At 41.2% G+C, this 15779-nt stretch overlaps 1 protein-coding gene across 2 annotated transcripts in view; it reads left to right on the forward strand.

Moving 5' to 3' along the window:
- The window catches only part of uri1 (URI1 prefoldin like chaperone), a 73365-nt gene that overhangs the window by 28678 nt on the left and 28908 nt on the right, over positions 1-15779 (forward strand). For both annotated transcript variants that reach the window (XM_072279685.1, XM_072279687.1), the window contains exon 5: positions 14611-14699. In XM_072279685.1, the coding sequence (XP_072135786.1) occupies positions 14611-14699 (89 nt within the window). The remainder of the gene's footprint in view (positions 1-14610; positions 14700-15779) is intronic.

A 15779-nucleotide genomic window follows, 5' to 3' on the forward strand; every position in this document is an offset into this window, starting at 1 on the left:
AATGGTTAATTTTGCCTGCTTTTTACTACTACTTGCAAGCTTCCCCATCACAGCTAGCATCTAGATTCATCCCGGTAGAACCCTTGTGCCCCCTCAGCCTTTGAGTTGCCATCTACAACAACCTTGCCTGCAGAGTTCTTTGCAGCGTACCTGATCTCATTACCTAAGCATGAATCTTTGCTATCTTCTTACTAACCCTTCCTGGCCAAGTTGTCAATGTTGCCTCTTTGAACGTATGAGAATGGGATTATTGTAAAGACAGGTGAGGGATGTAAAGCATGCAACATTAGCTGCAGCTTGTGAGATGAGAGGGGTATGGTTTCTGAGGAAGAACTAGAAGGAAAGATTCTGAGGATGCAACTATTTTTCATTTTACTGTGGTGGCCTCCATCTAAGTAATGATGGCCGCTACATTTAATTACACCATAATGTATAAGTGATTATATAAGTAATTGCTTAGGAGTCGTAGGTGGGGTGCCAGTCACGAATGTTGCTTTGTCAGGGGTGATGTTCAGCATTGAGGGCCGTGTTAGAGTTGCAGTCATCCAAGCAATAGGAGAGTATTCTGTCATACTCCTGACTTCTGCAGTGAAGATAATGGAAAACCTTTGGGGCTTCAAGAGCTTACTGCAGGATTCTTGGCTTCTAATTGCCCTTATGGCTGCCAAATGAATCATTGGAAGAAGTGTTACTCAGAGTGAGGGACTTAGTTAGCCTTGACCTTGATGTTGTTGGAAATGGTTATTCCTTGGGACAAGTGCTTACTTGCCAGTTAACAGCCCAAGCTTGAATGCTGTCTGGGTCTTACTGAATGCAAGTATGGATTTTCTGAGGAATTGTGAGTAGAATTGAACATTGCAGAATTATCAGAAAACATCCCGATTCTCGACACGGTGAAAGGAAGGTCACTGAAGAAATAGCTGAGACAGTAGAGATTTTGTGGATGCTAGGAATCTTGTGCAACCACACAAAACACTAGAGAAACTCAGCAGGTCCGGCAGCATGAATGGAAGAAAAAGAGGAATAGCTGAAGTGGTTCTCTTCCAGACTACTATACTGATGCTAGAATAATTGACCATGAACAACCACAAATATTTTACTCTATGCAGTTGGAGTGTTTTCCTCTTGATGTCCATTGACATTAGTTTTACCAGAGCAACTTGGTGCCAAACCTGGTTGAACACTACCCATGTCTCACTGTTGTCCAGAAATGTATCTCTGGTGCATGCTTGAGCCACGGATCTGATGAGATATAGAGGCAAATCATTCTGGCAGCTGGACATTGGAGAGTAAGTGCTGCTTGATAGCACTGCCAGCAATCTTCTAATTGCTGCAATAACGACCTGAATTTGATTTGTTGTGGACAGAAAATCTGGAGGAAAATTTTAATGTTATTTATTAGTTAGCAGTATTGTAACTGTACTGCAACACCCAGTTGACAAGCATGGTTAATTTTAGAACACATATCTTCAGTACCACTGGAGTGCTGTCTGGTCCCACAACCTTTGCTTTACCCAATGTTTTCAGCTATTTCTTGGTGTTTCATGGAGTGAATAAAATTTGTTGAAGACTTGCTTCTGTGATTGGCGGGTGGGAGGGGTAATAACTTCAGGAGGATGCTGAGATATACAGTTGCAAGAACAAGTTTGTGAACACTTTGTAAATCACCTGGTTTTCTGTATTAATTAATCATAAAATTTGGTTCGATCTTCATCTAAGTCACAATAATAAGCAGACACGATCTGGCTAAGCTAATACTACTTCTCCTCAATACTGAGTACATTATTTAAATAATCACGGTCTAAGTTCAAAAATGTATGTGAACCTCTGGGGTAATGCCTTCTACAAAAGCTATTTGGAGTCAGGTGTTACAGTCAGTAAGATGAGATTGAAGGTGCGGCCCTGCTATGCCTCGATCAAAACAACTGACAGGACCTAAGAAGAATTGTAGAGATGCATGAAGCTGCAAAAGGCTACTAAAGCATTTCTAAAGACCTGAGTGTTCATCAGTCCACAAAAAGAGAAATTGTCTACAAATGAAGGAAACTTAGTATTGTTGCTACTCTTCCTAGGACTGGGCATCTTGCAAAGATCACACCAAGAGCACAATGTGCAATGCTGAAGGACGTGAAAAACAACCCAAGGGTAACAGCAAAAGACCTGTGAAAATCTCCAGAACTTGCTAAAGTATCTGTTCATGTGTGCACTATAAGAAAAACACTGAACAAAAATGGTGTTTATGGAAGGATACCACGGAGAAAAACACTGTTCTTCAAAAAAAACATTGCTGCATGTCTCAGGTTTGCAAAAGTCCACTTGGATGTTCCACAGTGCTTCTGGGACAATGTTCTGTGGACACATGAGACAAAAGTTGAACTTTTTGACAGAAAATCACACTGCTATGTTTGGAGGAAAAAGGACACTGCACACCAACGCCAAAGCCTCATAGCAACTGTGAAGCATGATGGAAGGAGCATTATGGTTTGGGGCTGCTGTGCTGCATCAGGGTCTGGACAGCTTGCATTTGTTGAGGGAATAATTAATTCAAATTTGTATTAGGATATTTTACAGGAGAATGTCAGGGTAGCGGTTTGTTACCCGAAGCTTAATAGAAGTTGGATGATGCAACAAGAGAATGATCCGAAACACAAGAGTAAGTCAACAACAGGATGGTTTAAAACAAAGAAAATTTGTGTTTTGAAATAGCCAAGTTAGAATCCAGATCTTAACTGAATTCAGATGCCATGGCATGACTTGAAGAGGGCTGTTCATGCAAAGTATCCCAGAAATATTGATCAATTGAAGGAGTTTTGTATGGAGGAATGGTCCAAAATTCCTCCTTGCCATTGTGCAAGTCTGATCAGCAGTTACAGGAGTCAGAATCTGAATCGGAATCAGAATCGGGTTTATTATCACTGGCATGTGATGTAAAATTTGTTAACTTAGTAGCAGCAGTTCAATGCAATGCATAGTATAGAGGAAGATATATATATAAATAATAAATCTTATTCAGTATAGTTTATACAGTATACGTATATTGAATAGATTAAAATCATGCAAAAAAAAAAGCTACGTTTTTTTTTAATAAGTGAGATAGTGTTCACTGGTTCAATGTCCATTTAGGAATCAGATGACAGAGGGGAAGAAGCTGTTCCTGAATTGCTGAGTGTGTACCTTCAGGCTTCTGTACCTCCTACCTGATGGTAACAGTGAGTAAAGGGCATGCTCTGGGTGCTGGAGGTTCTAAATAATGGATGCTGCCTTTCTGAGACACCACTCTTTGAAGATGTCCTGGGTACTTTGTAGGCTAGTACCCAAGATAGAGCTGACTAAGTTCACAGCCCTCTGCAGCTCCTTTCGGTCCCGTGCAGTACCCCCCCCCCCCCCCCCCATACCGGGCAGTGATGCAGCCTGTCAGAATGCTCCCCACAGTACATCTACAGAAGTCTTTGAATGCCAAATCTCTTCAAACTCCTAATGAAGTATTGCCGCCTTGCTTTCTTGCTGTCTTGCCTTCTTTATAACTGCATTGATATGTTGGGACCAGGTTAGATCCTCAGAGATCTTGACGCCCAGGAACTTGAAACTTTTGGTGCAGGATATTGCTGCTAAAGGAAGTTCCACTCATTATTAAATACAAGGGTTCACATGCTTTTTCTAGCCTGGATTGTGAATAATTAAACAATGTGTTCAATAAAGACATGAAACGTACAATTGCTTGTGTTTTATTAGTTTAGGCAGATTGTGTTTATCTATTATTGTGACTTAGATGAACATCAGACCACATTTTATGAACAATTAATGCAGAAAACTAGGTAATTGCAAAGGGTTCACAAGCTTTTTCTTGCAACTGTATTTCATTGAATGTAGATGCAAATGCTTCAGTCTTATCTTTAACACTTATCATTGATTCCCTTATCATTGAGTATGCTTCTTTGAACCTTTAGCAATTAAGTGTATAAATAAGGAAAAATTATGAAGCGAATTATGAGAGTTAAATATGCATCCAAAGTTGTAGATCATTAGCAGGTGAGTGAAGATAGTGTATTGTGATGATGAGTGAAGCAGGTGCTTTCTAAAGTGGGACGTGTTTTGTAGAAGTAGTCATGAACATTGTCATTAAGCAGTCAGGAAACACTTCGGGGAGTGCACAACTCTCACAAGCTCACTTGATCTTAGAACATGCCCTACACAATCAAGAAAAGTCACCAATACCTGTACTTTCTGAGGAGGGTGGAAAGAGCTGGACTATTTACATCAGTCACATGATTTTGTACAGCTGTGCAGTAGAGAGCAGCCTATGTCAGTGGATGGTATGGAAACTGCACTGCGGTGGGCAGCAAAGCTCTATAATGGGTAGTCAAAACTGTCCATGCATCACTGGTACCAGGCTACCCGCTATCAAGGGCTGAGACCCTTCATCAGGACTGGAAAAAAAGATGACAAGTTAGAGCAAGAAGGTAGGTGGAGGGGAGGAGGAAGTACAAGGTGATAGGTGAAGCCAGGAGAGGGAGAGGGGGTGAAGAAGAGAGCTGGGAAGTTGATAGGTGAAAGAGAAAAAGGGCTGGAAAACGGGGAGGGCAGAAGACCATGGGAGAAAGAGGAGGAGTACCAGAAGGAAGTGGTGGGGCAGGTAAGGAGAGAAGGAAATGGGAATGGTAAAGGTGGGGTAGGGGGTGGGGAGAGAAGGAAAGTGTCAGTTACCAGAAGTTCAAGAAATCGATGTTCATGCCATCAGGTTGGAGGCTACCTAGATGGAATACAAGATGTTGCTCCTCCAACCTAAGTGTGGCCTCATTGCAGCAGTGGAGGAGGCCATGGACTGGCATGTTGGAATGGGAAATAACATTGAAATGGGTGGCCACTGGGAGATCCCACTTTTTCTGGCAGACAGTGTAGCTGCTCGGCGAAGCAGTCTCCCAATCTTCATCGGGTCTCACTGATATACTTGAGGGTCTCTACTCTTCCCTCCCCTCCCACCCCACTTTCGGCTTTTCACAGGGTTCACTCCCTACGCGACTCCTTTGTCCATTCATCCCTCCCCACTGATCTCCCTCCTGGTACTTATCTTTGCAAGTGGAACAAGCGCCATAACTGCCCCTACACCACCTCCCTCACTCCTATTCAGGGCCCCAAAAAGCCTTTCCAGGTGAGACGAAACTTCACCTGTGAGTCTGTTCACCCCATCTACTGCATCTGGTGCTCCTGGTGTGGCTTCCTGTATATTTGCGAGACCTAACATCACTTTGCCGAGCACCTATACTCCGTCTACCAGAAAATGCAGGATCTCCCAGTGGCCACCCATTTTAATTCTACTTCCCACCCCCATTCCAACATGTCAGGTCGTGGCTTCCTTTACTGTCGTGTTGAGGCTACATTCAGGTTGGAGGAGCAATATCTTGTATTCTGTCTGGGTAGCCTCTAACCTGAAGCTATGAAAATCAATTTCTTGAACTTCAGGTAATTACCCCACCACCCCACCTTCACCATTCCCATTTCTGTTTTCCCCCCTCTCTCCTTATCTCCTTACCTGCCCATCACCTCCTCTGGTGCTTCTCCCCCTTCCCTTTCTTCCATGGTCTTCTACCCTTATTAGATTCCCCCTTCCTCAGCCCTTTACAGGTTTCCTCCGCCATCCGAAGGTAGAGCGTTCCTATGAAACAGTTCATAAGCTGAAATGTCGTAAAGCGAAGAAGCAATTACCATTTATTTATATGGGAAAATTTTGTGAACGTTCGCAGACCCAAAAATAACCTACCAAATCATGCCAAATAACACACAAAACCTAAAATAACAGTAACATATAGTAAAAGCAGGAACGATATGATAAGTACACAGCCTATATAAAGTAGAAATACTTTTCCACAATCATTACTGAACTGTTCTCCGGAGCGAAAATCTCACGCAAGTGCTGTTGGCAAAAACACGCACAAGCGCTCTCCAGTAACATTTAAGCTATGAAGCTGCCAAATCATACCAAATAACATGTAAAAATACTCAGCCTATATAAAGTAGAAATAATGTATGTACAGTGTAGTATCACGGGAATCGGGACAGCGCGGAGCACACTGATGATGGTGTGTTAGACTGAGTCATCGGAGTTTGGGTGGTGCAGTGGCCTCCCACCCTCCAGGCTGCTGAGCAATACATTGCCGCGAAGAATGCAGGGGTCCAGCGGTAGCCGGGAAGTACACAGCACATCTTTAAGAAAAAAGCCAAAACAAACATGCTAATTAATTAGGTGCTGACCGTAGTTGTCGGTCCAGATCAGTGCCGATTTCCGATTGCGTCGTCTCTGATCTGGGCCGACAATTATGTGTCGGTGGCGCCTAATTAATTAGCATGTTTATTTCGGCTTTTTTCTTGTGGTGTGTGCCTCCCGGCTACTTTTGCATTCTCCGCGAATCGGTATCTGTCCGTAGCCTGGGGGTTGGAGTGGTGGGATACTGGGGTGTCATCTCGTTGCCTGTTTCCATTAGAGCAGGCAGCTCATCTTCTATCTCTGCCTGTGTCGATGTCAAAGGACGAGGTTCGTCGTCTACTGTGACTGATGTGGAAGGCTTGCTTGACTGCTGAGTCTCGTGCATTTTTCTATCACACAGTTCTTTAATAAGGACTCAAACCATCCTGCAAATATCCTCTAAACCGATGTACCCTTTCAAAATTAAAGTCGTACTTTATCATTACTCATTCGGTTTCGATTGTTATCCTTTTTTCTTCCAATTGCATCAGCTCTTCATCTGTCAGTTCTTGGTGATGGGATGCCAAAACCTCTTCAACATCATCTTTGTCAACTTCCACAAGCCAAACTCACGTTGTTCTTACTTCGTTCACCACGCTCAAAACGCTTAATTTTGTCTAGTTTTACCGTAAGTGTAACACCCTTACAAGCTCTTTCAGGCTTTCCCGATACCTTAGAACTCATCTTGCAAACGGCTGCTCACAGGCTTGTGTTTAAGCAATGCCGACGAGAATCCAGGGGAGAAAGGCTGCTTGGGGCGCGCTGCCTTTTATCGCGTGCTGAATTTTTTTTTCCGTAACAGTGAAAATACCTTCTGAAAGCGAAAATAGGGTACTAATGTAGCTCTTTCGTAGCAGTGAGGTTTCGTAAAGCGAACGTTGGAAAAATGGGGGACACCTGTATCTCTTTCATCAATCGACCTCCCAGCTCTTTACTTCACCCCTCCCCCTCCCAGTTTCACCCATCACCTACTACCTTGTACTACATCCTCTTCTCCCTCACCCTCTTACTCTAACTTCTCATCTTTTGTTTCTAGTCCTGATGAAGGGTCTCGGCCCAAAACGTCAATTGTTTACTCTTTTCCATAGATGCCTGGCTTGCTGAGTTCGTCCAGCATTTTGTCCATGAATCAATGTATTTAAGCTATTTTATGTACTTATACTTTTTGTGGTTTTTTAAAATATAATTGTAGTCTTTATATTACTCTTTTTTGTGCTGCATCAGATCGGGAATAACAATTATTTTGTTCTCCTTTACACTTTTGTGTGTAAACATGACATCTTTTATTGAGTCTGTGGAGTGAATGGATAAATTAATGTAAGAAAAAAGGTCATCAAAGGTTTCTCTTTCTTGGCACAGATTGACATGTTGTCAGTATTTCCTGTTTATAGTTCAGATGAGTAAATGTTTCAAGCATGCAGTAGTTCATCATGATGCTGATGAAGTTTATATACTCATGCAAAAGTTAAGCAGCCATTTGTTTTCAAGATGCTTATTGAGCTGAAGTGTGTTTCTAGCATTTGTTTTTGCTTCAGATTTGTTATGCTTTGCATTTTATTTGTATGAAAATTTGTATGGTTTTTCCAAGTTGTCAGAATTGTTAAATCTTCTAGTGATTATACAAACCTTCAGATGTAATGTGATTATACACATTGAGTTGTAACCTCTCAGCATTTCAATTCTGTCTCTCTAGAAATGAACTTCAGTTTTTTTGTTTGCCTTTTGTTATTAGTTTGATCAAGATTATTGTCTGATTTACAAATGATTACACCGAGAAGTCTTAGTTAAAAAGATACATAAAATCTTGGAAGAGATGTCTTGAAATGGAGGCATATTGTACTTTTTAAGAAATTATCAAGTTAGATTGATTAATTAAGCAATGTAGCTCTTAACATTCTGTGTGGCCCTGTTATCCAACTGAGGAAAACAATACTATTTCTTAAGATGTCAAGTTTTTGGCTTAATGGTATATTGCATTTCATAGTAGTAATTATTAATTTGCCAAAGTTATAACAAGGCTTAAAGGATTAAATTGTGGACAGATTCTATGATAGTAAGTTCTGTTAATTTGAGTTTGGGGATATCATGGAGGAAATGACTAGAGAAACACAGTGATGTGATTGGTTAAACCTTTCCCTATATCCCTTAATTCCCCTACTATGCAAAAATCTATCTAATTGTGTCTTAAATATATTTAATGAGGTATCTTCAACTACTTCCCTGGGCAAAGAATTCCACAGGTTTACTATTCTCTAGGAAAAACAGTTTCTGCTCATCTCTTACCTCTATTCCCCTGAATCTTGAGGCTGTATCCCTTAGCTCTGGTCTCACTTACTAGTAGAAACAATTTTCCTATCTCTATCTTATCTCAACCTTTCATAATTGTTTATGTTTTATAAGATCCTCTCTCATTCTTCTTAATTCCAGAGAATATAGTCCCAGGTGACTCGATCTCTCCCCATAGGTTAACCCAGTCATCTACAGAATCAATCTAATGAACCTACTCTGGACAGTCTCCAAAGTTGATGTATCTTTCCTCTAGTATAACCATATAACCATACAACAATTGCAGCACGGAACCAGGCCATCTCGGCCCTTCTAGTCTGTGCCGAACTCTTACTCTCACCTAGTCCTACCTACCTGCACCCAGCCCATAACTCTCCATTCCTTTCCTGTCCATATAGCTGTCCAATTTAACTTTAAACGACAACATTGAACCTGCTTCAACCACTTCTGCTGGAAGCTCGTTCCACACAGCTACCACTCTCTGAGTAAAGAAGTTCCCCCTCATGTTACCCCTAAATGTTTGCCCTTTAACTCTCAACTCATGTCCTCTTGTTTGAATCTCCCCCACTCTCAATGGAAAAAGCCTATCCACATCAACTCTATCCTCCTCATAATTTTAAATACCTCTACCAAGTCCCCCCTCAACCTTCTATGCTCCAAAGAATAAAGACCCAACTTGTTCAACCTTTCTCTGTAACTTAGGTGATGAAACCCAGGTAACATTCTAGTAAATCTTCTTTGTACTCTCTCTATTTTGTTGACATCGTTCCTATAATTTGGTGACCAAAACTGTACACAATACTCCAAATTTGGCCTCACCAGTGCCTTGTACAATTGCAACATTACATTCTAACTCCTATACTCAGTGCTCTGATTTATAAAGGCCGGCATACCAAAAGCTTTCTTCACCACCCTATCCACATGAGATTCCATCTTCAGGGAACTATTCACCATTATTCCTAGATCTCTCTGTTCTACTGCATTCTTCAATGCCCTACCATTTACCATGTATGTCCTATTTTGATTAGTCCTACCAAAATGTAGCACCTTTCATTTATTAGCATTAAACTCCATCTGCCATCTTTCAGCCCACTCTTCTAACTGGCCTAAATATCTCTGCAAGCTTTGAAAACCTACTTCATTATCCACGACTCCACCTATCTTAGTATCATCTGCATACTTACTCATCCAATATACCACCCCTTCATCCAGATCATTAATATATATGACAAATAACATCAGACCCAGTACAGATCCCTGAGGCACACCACTAGTCACCGGCCTCCAATCTGATGAATGGTTATCCACCACCACTCTCTGGCGTCTCCCATTCAGCCACTGCTGAATCCATTTTACTACTCCAATATTAATACCTAACGATTGAACCTTCCTAACCAACCTTCCGCGTGGGACCTTGTCAAAGGCTTTACTGAAATCCATATAGACAACATCTACCACTTTACCCTCGTCAACTTTCCTAGCAACCTCTTCAAAAAATTCAATAAGATTTGTCAAACATGACCTTCCATGCACAAATCCATGTTGACTGTTCCTAATCAGACCCTGTCTATCCAGATAACTATTATATACCATCTCTAAGAATACTTTCCATCAATTTACCCACCACTGACGTCACACTCACAGGCCGATAATTGCTAGGTTTACTCTTAGAACCCTTTTAAACAATGGAACAACATGAGCAATATGCCAATCTTCCAGTACCATCCCCGTTTCTAATGACATTTGAAATATTTCTGTCAGAGCCCCCGCTGTTTCCACACTAACTTCCCTCAAGGTCCTAGGGAATATCATGTCAGGACCCAGAGACTTATCCACTTTTATATTCCTTAAAAGCTCCAGTACTTCCTCTTCTTTAATCATCATAGTTTCCATAACTTCCCTACCTGTTTCCCTTATCTTAAACAATTCAGTATCCTTCTCCTTAGTGAATACTGAAGAAAAGGCATTCCTCAGAATCTCCCCCATCTCTTTTGGCTTCACCAATGCCTTGGTTTGTAAGAAGACCAGAACTGCATACGGTACTCTGGGTGCAGCCTCACCAGTAGAGTTGTGCCATAACCTTTCTGTTAAATTCACTCCCTCTAGCCATGAAGACCAACATTTTGCTTACCTGCTTGATAACCTGTTACATCTGCAAACCAACCTTTTGCAGTTCATGCACAAGCAGTTCCTAGTCGCTCTGCACAACAACATTCTGCAATCGTTTAACATTTAAATAATTAATTTATTTTTTCTTCCAAAGTGGATGACCTCAAATTTACCATTGTTGTACTTAATGTGCCACACCGAAGCCCACTCACTTAACCTATCTATACCTCTCTACATCCTCTGCACAATTTGCTTTTCTATGCAATTTAGCCTCATCAGGCAAACTTAGATGTGGTACACTTGGTTACCCCCCTTCCGAATCGTTAATCTTGAACAGGGTTCTCCTCTTTAGAAAAGGGGAGGTTACACTGTATCTGATAGGTGAAGGGTAAATGAGGGAAACTATTCCTATTGGCAGAGAGGCCAGTAGAATGAGGGTAATTGGCAAAGAATCAAAACTAAATTAAGGGTAAACCTTTTTACTCAGCATGTTGCTTAATTCCTGGAATGCACTGCCAGCTGTGTAGTGGAGACATTGTCACATTCAGAAGTGATCTGGGCAAGTTTCTGAAAGATGGGATTTATAGGGTTATAGGAGGAGAGGAGGGGAATTGGACTCACTGGGATGAATAGCCTCCTTCTCCACTGACCATTGGAGAAATGGAGAATTTGCCTTCAATGTGCATGGAATCTTCGGAATACATTTAAACTCCATGATATAGAAAGGACACATTAATACTGCTGAAAAAGGTACATAAAAAAACTTCACAGGATTTTGCTTGAACTGAGGCAATACTCATCTGGAAATATTGAGCATTTTGGGGTTTTGTTCTCTTGAATGGGGTGACTAATAAAATTAAGATAATGAAATTAAGATGAGGGAATTAAATGCAGCATCTCCAAGTTTGCGGATGACACAAAGCTGGGTGGCAGTGTTAGCTGTGAGGAGGATGCTAAGAGGATGCAGGGTGACTTGGATAGGTTGGGTGAGTGGGCAAATTCATGCAGATGCAATTTAATGTGGATAAATGTGAAGTTATCCACTTTGGTGGCAAAAATAGGAAAACAGATTATTATCTGAATGGTGGCCGATTAGGAAAAGGGGAGGTGCAACGAGACCTGGGTGTCATTATACACCAGTCATTGAAAGTGGGCATGCAGGTACAGCAGGCGGTGAAAAAGGCGAATGGTATGCTGGCATTTATAGCGAGAGGATTCGAGTACAGGAGCAGGGAGGTAATACTGCAGTTGTACAAGGCCTTGGTGAGACCACACCTGGAGTATTGTGTGCAGTTTTGGTCCCCTAATCTGAGGAAAGACATCCTTGCCATAGAGGGAGTACAAAGAAGGTTCACCAAATTGATTCCTGGGATGGCAGGACTTTCATATGAAGAAAGACTGGATGAACTGGGCTTGTACTCATTGGAATTTAGAAGATTGAAGGGGGGATCTGATTGAAACGTATAAGATCCTAAAGGGATTGGACAGGCTAGATGCAGGAAGATTGTTCCCGATGTTGGGGAAGTCCAGAACGAGGGGCCACAGTTTGAGGATAGGGGGGAAGCCTTTTAGGACCGAGATTAGGAAAAACTTCTTCACACAGAGAGTGGTGAATCTGTGGAATTCTCTGCCACAGGAAACAGTTGAGGCCAGTTCATTGGCTATATTTAAGAGGGAGTTAGATATGGCCCTTGTGGCTACGGGGGTCAGGGGGTATGGAGGGAAGGCTGGGGCGGGGTTCTGAGTTGGATGATCAGCCATGATCATAATAAATGGCGGTGCAGGCTCGAAGGGCCGAATGGCCTACTCCTGCACCTATTTTCTATGTTTCTATGAAAAGGTTTGATGTGTGTAGGTGTTAAAATGATATTTTCACTTTCACAGCAAGGGGTTATGTGCTTGTAAAATTAACCTGTTAGGGAATATCTGTTTGAACATCTTTATCTAGAGAGAAGTAGAATGTAAATAGTTTGATGTGTAAAAGAGTATAAAATAAAGGAATGGAAGGTTAATATGCTGGGCTAGTTGGATAGAGGTCATATAGATGCTGGTGAGGTAACAATAGGAGACAAAGAAATGGCAGATGAACTTAAGTACTTTGCTTCAGTCTTTACTGCAGAAGTTGCTAGCTGTATGCCAGATGTCCATGAGTGTCAAGGAGCAGGAGCTATTGCTATTCCATTGCTATTACAAAGGAAAAAGTGCTAGGCAAACTTGTGGATAAGTCACCTGGACCAGATGGACTACATCCCAGAGTCCTGAGAGAGGTTGCTGAAGAGATGACAGATGCGTTGGTCATGATTATTCAAGAATCACTTGAATCTGGCATGATCCTGGAGGACTGGAAAATTGCAAATGTTGTTCCACTCTTTAAGAAGGCAGGAAGGCAAAAGAGAGGAAATTGTAGGCCAGTTAGCCTAACATCAGTGGTTGGGAGAGTATTGGACTCCATTATTAAGGATGAGGTTTCAGGGTATTTGAAGACTAATGATAAAATAAGTCAAAGTCTGCTTGGTTTCTGTAAAGGGAAATCTTGCCTGACAAATCTGTTAGAATTCTTCAAGGAAGTAACAAGCAGGGTGGACAAAGGAGAGGCAGTGGGTGTCATTTACTTAAATTTTCAAAAAACATTTGATAAGGTGCCTCACATGAGGCTGCTTAACAAGATAAAATTCTGTGATGTTACAGGAAGTGTGCTGGCATGGACAAAGGAATGACTGACAGGCAGAAGGCAGTGAGTGGGAATAAAAGGGGCATTTTCTGGTTGGCTGCCAGTGACCAGAGGTGTTCCTCAGGGATCAGCATCAGGACCACTACTTTTTACATCGTTTGTCAGTGACTTACATAGTGGAATTGATAGCTTTTTGGCAAAGTTTACAGATAATACTAAGATAGGTGGAGGGGTGCATTTGCAGCACAACTTAGACAAATTGGAAGAATGGGCAAAAAAGTGGCAGACAGTGTTTGGAAATGTATAATAATGCATTTTGATAAAAGGAACAGTAGTGTGGACTACTGGGAATGGGAAGAATGGGAAGAAAATTCAAACATCAGAGGTGCAAAGGGATTTGGGAGTCCTAGTGCAAGACTCCCAGAGGTTAATTTACAGGTTGAGTCTGTGGTAAAGAAGGAAAATGAAATGTTGGCATTTATTTCAAGGGGAATAGAATATAAACACAAGGAGATAATACTGAAGCTTTATAAGACACTAGTCAGGCCACATGGAGCATTGTCAACAGTTTTGGGCCCCTTGTATCAGAAAGGGTGTACTGCCATTGGAGAGCATCTGGAGGAGGTTCATGAAGATGATTCCAGGAATTAAGGGGTTAACATTTGAGGAATATTTGGCAGCTTTGGGCTTGTACTCACTGGAATTTAGAAGAATGCATGGGGATCTCATTGAAACTTTCCGAATGTTGAAGGGACTAGATAAGGTGAATGTGGAGAGGATGTTTCCTATGGTGAGGGTGTTGAGAAGAGGGCACAGCCTCAAAATTGAGGGGTGACCTTTTAGAACAGAGGTAAGGAGGATTTTTTTTTAGCCAAAGAATAATGAATCTATGGAATACTCAACACAGACAGCAGTGGAGGCCAAGTCCGTGGGTATGTTTAAGGGGGAAGTTGATCATTTCCTGATCGGTCAGGGCATCAAAGGGTGTGCTGAGAAGGCAGGTGTATGGGGTTGAGTGGGACCTAGGATCAGCCATGATGGAATGACGGAGCAGACTCAATAGGCTGAGTGGCCTAATTCTGCTCCTATGTCTTATGGTCTTGTGGTTAGAGTATTAATACTGCCTTGGATGATTTGAATGATTTGAACTCAATGCAAATTGACAAGTAGTACACAGAAAAGCCTTAGAGTTCCTGTCTTTATAATATATTGACCTCTGTCTGCTGCTTGAAACCTGCAATAGATGGAATAAATCACTGCTTTTACTCATGAATTTAATGTTTATTATTCATTTCTTTCTCAGATGTTCAAAAAGCACTGGATGATCTTCATAAAATTATGAACAACTTTGAATCTAGGATTCATTTTACTGATTTGGATAAATTGGTTAATGTAGGTGTTATTTCTATGATGTTTCTTTTTGGGGGGGGGGGTTGTTTCTGTTGACAATAAATGTTGATATTTTGTTCACCCAAATTTATTCTGTATTTTGGGAGACCGCAGAATGTGCAGAATGCTTATGTTATATGTAAACAATGATGTTCATTAGCCAGATCTGAAATGTGGAAGTAAATTACATCTAGTAGTTTAGAAAGGCGAAGAAACATCACTGCATGTGCACAGGCTGAATGATGAGGCGTGATGAATTCTAGAAGCATTATGCATGTAAAACTAAACTAACAGTACCTCTTCAAAACTATATTTGCTCATCTAATGTTGTAAATAATGTGCCATAATCAACGTGTGGAATCAAGTCCTACTCAACTCCATCCATGAGGACTATCAAATGCTCATCCTATTAGCAAAATTATGCTTTTCCCTTTCCTCTGTTATAAATCTGATTTTACAGCCACACACCTAAACTAGGGACAGTTAGCATGAATCAGTTAACCCTCCACTGGCAGCACCCAAAGTTAGAGTCAAACCCAGGCTTCTGGGTCTGTGAGGCAGTAGTGTTAACTGCTATGTTACTATTTTCCTGAGCAGTTATAATTTTCAAATTTTAGAAAAATAGAAATTGATCTGATTGGTAGTAGAAGGTATTAATTCCAAAATGAATCTTTGAGATATACATAAGAAACACTATTGTGCTAGGTGTAGATTATGTTGAGGAATTCGTATCTCATTATTGTGTCCTGGAGCTGCCAATTAATGGAATATTAGAATTGCATTATGGATAGCCTATACATTTGAGCAAGTGTTTTGGAATCTGTGGAGGCATTGTACAGATCACAACCCTGTGGTATTGGACATGAGTGTGCGTTTGAAGAAGATGAGAAAGGCCAAACCATCAAATAAGATAGACTTTGATTTACTCATTACAGATGAAGCAAAAAAAGATCAAAAATTTGGTCAAAACGGAGAATAGATTTTCTGTCTTAATGACGAGGGTAGCAACATGGCAGTGGAGAACATCTGGAAAGAGTTTAAAACAACAGTGACAAAAGTTGCGGAAAAGACTTTGGGTTTTCG

The sequence above is a fragment of the Mobula birostris genome, chromosome 15 (assembly GCF_030028105.1).
Source record: "Mobula birostris isolate sMobBir1 chromosome 15, sMobBir1.hap1, whole genome shotgun sequence".
Classification (NCBI taxonomy): Eukaryota; Metazoa; Chordata; class Chondrichthyes; order Myliobatiformes; family Myliobatidae; genus Mobula; species Mobula birostris.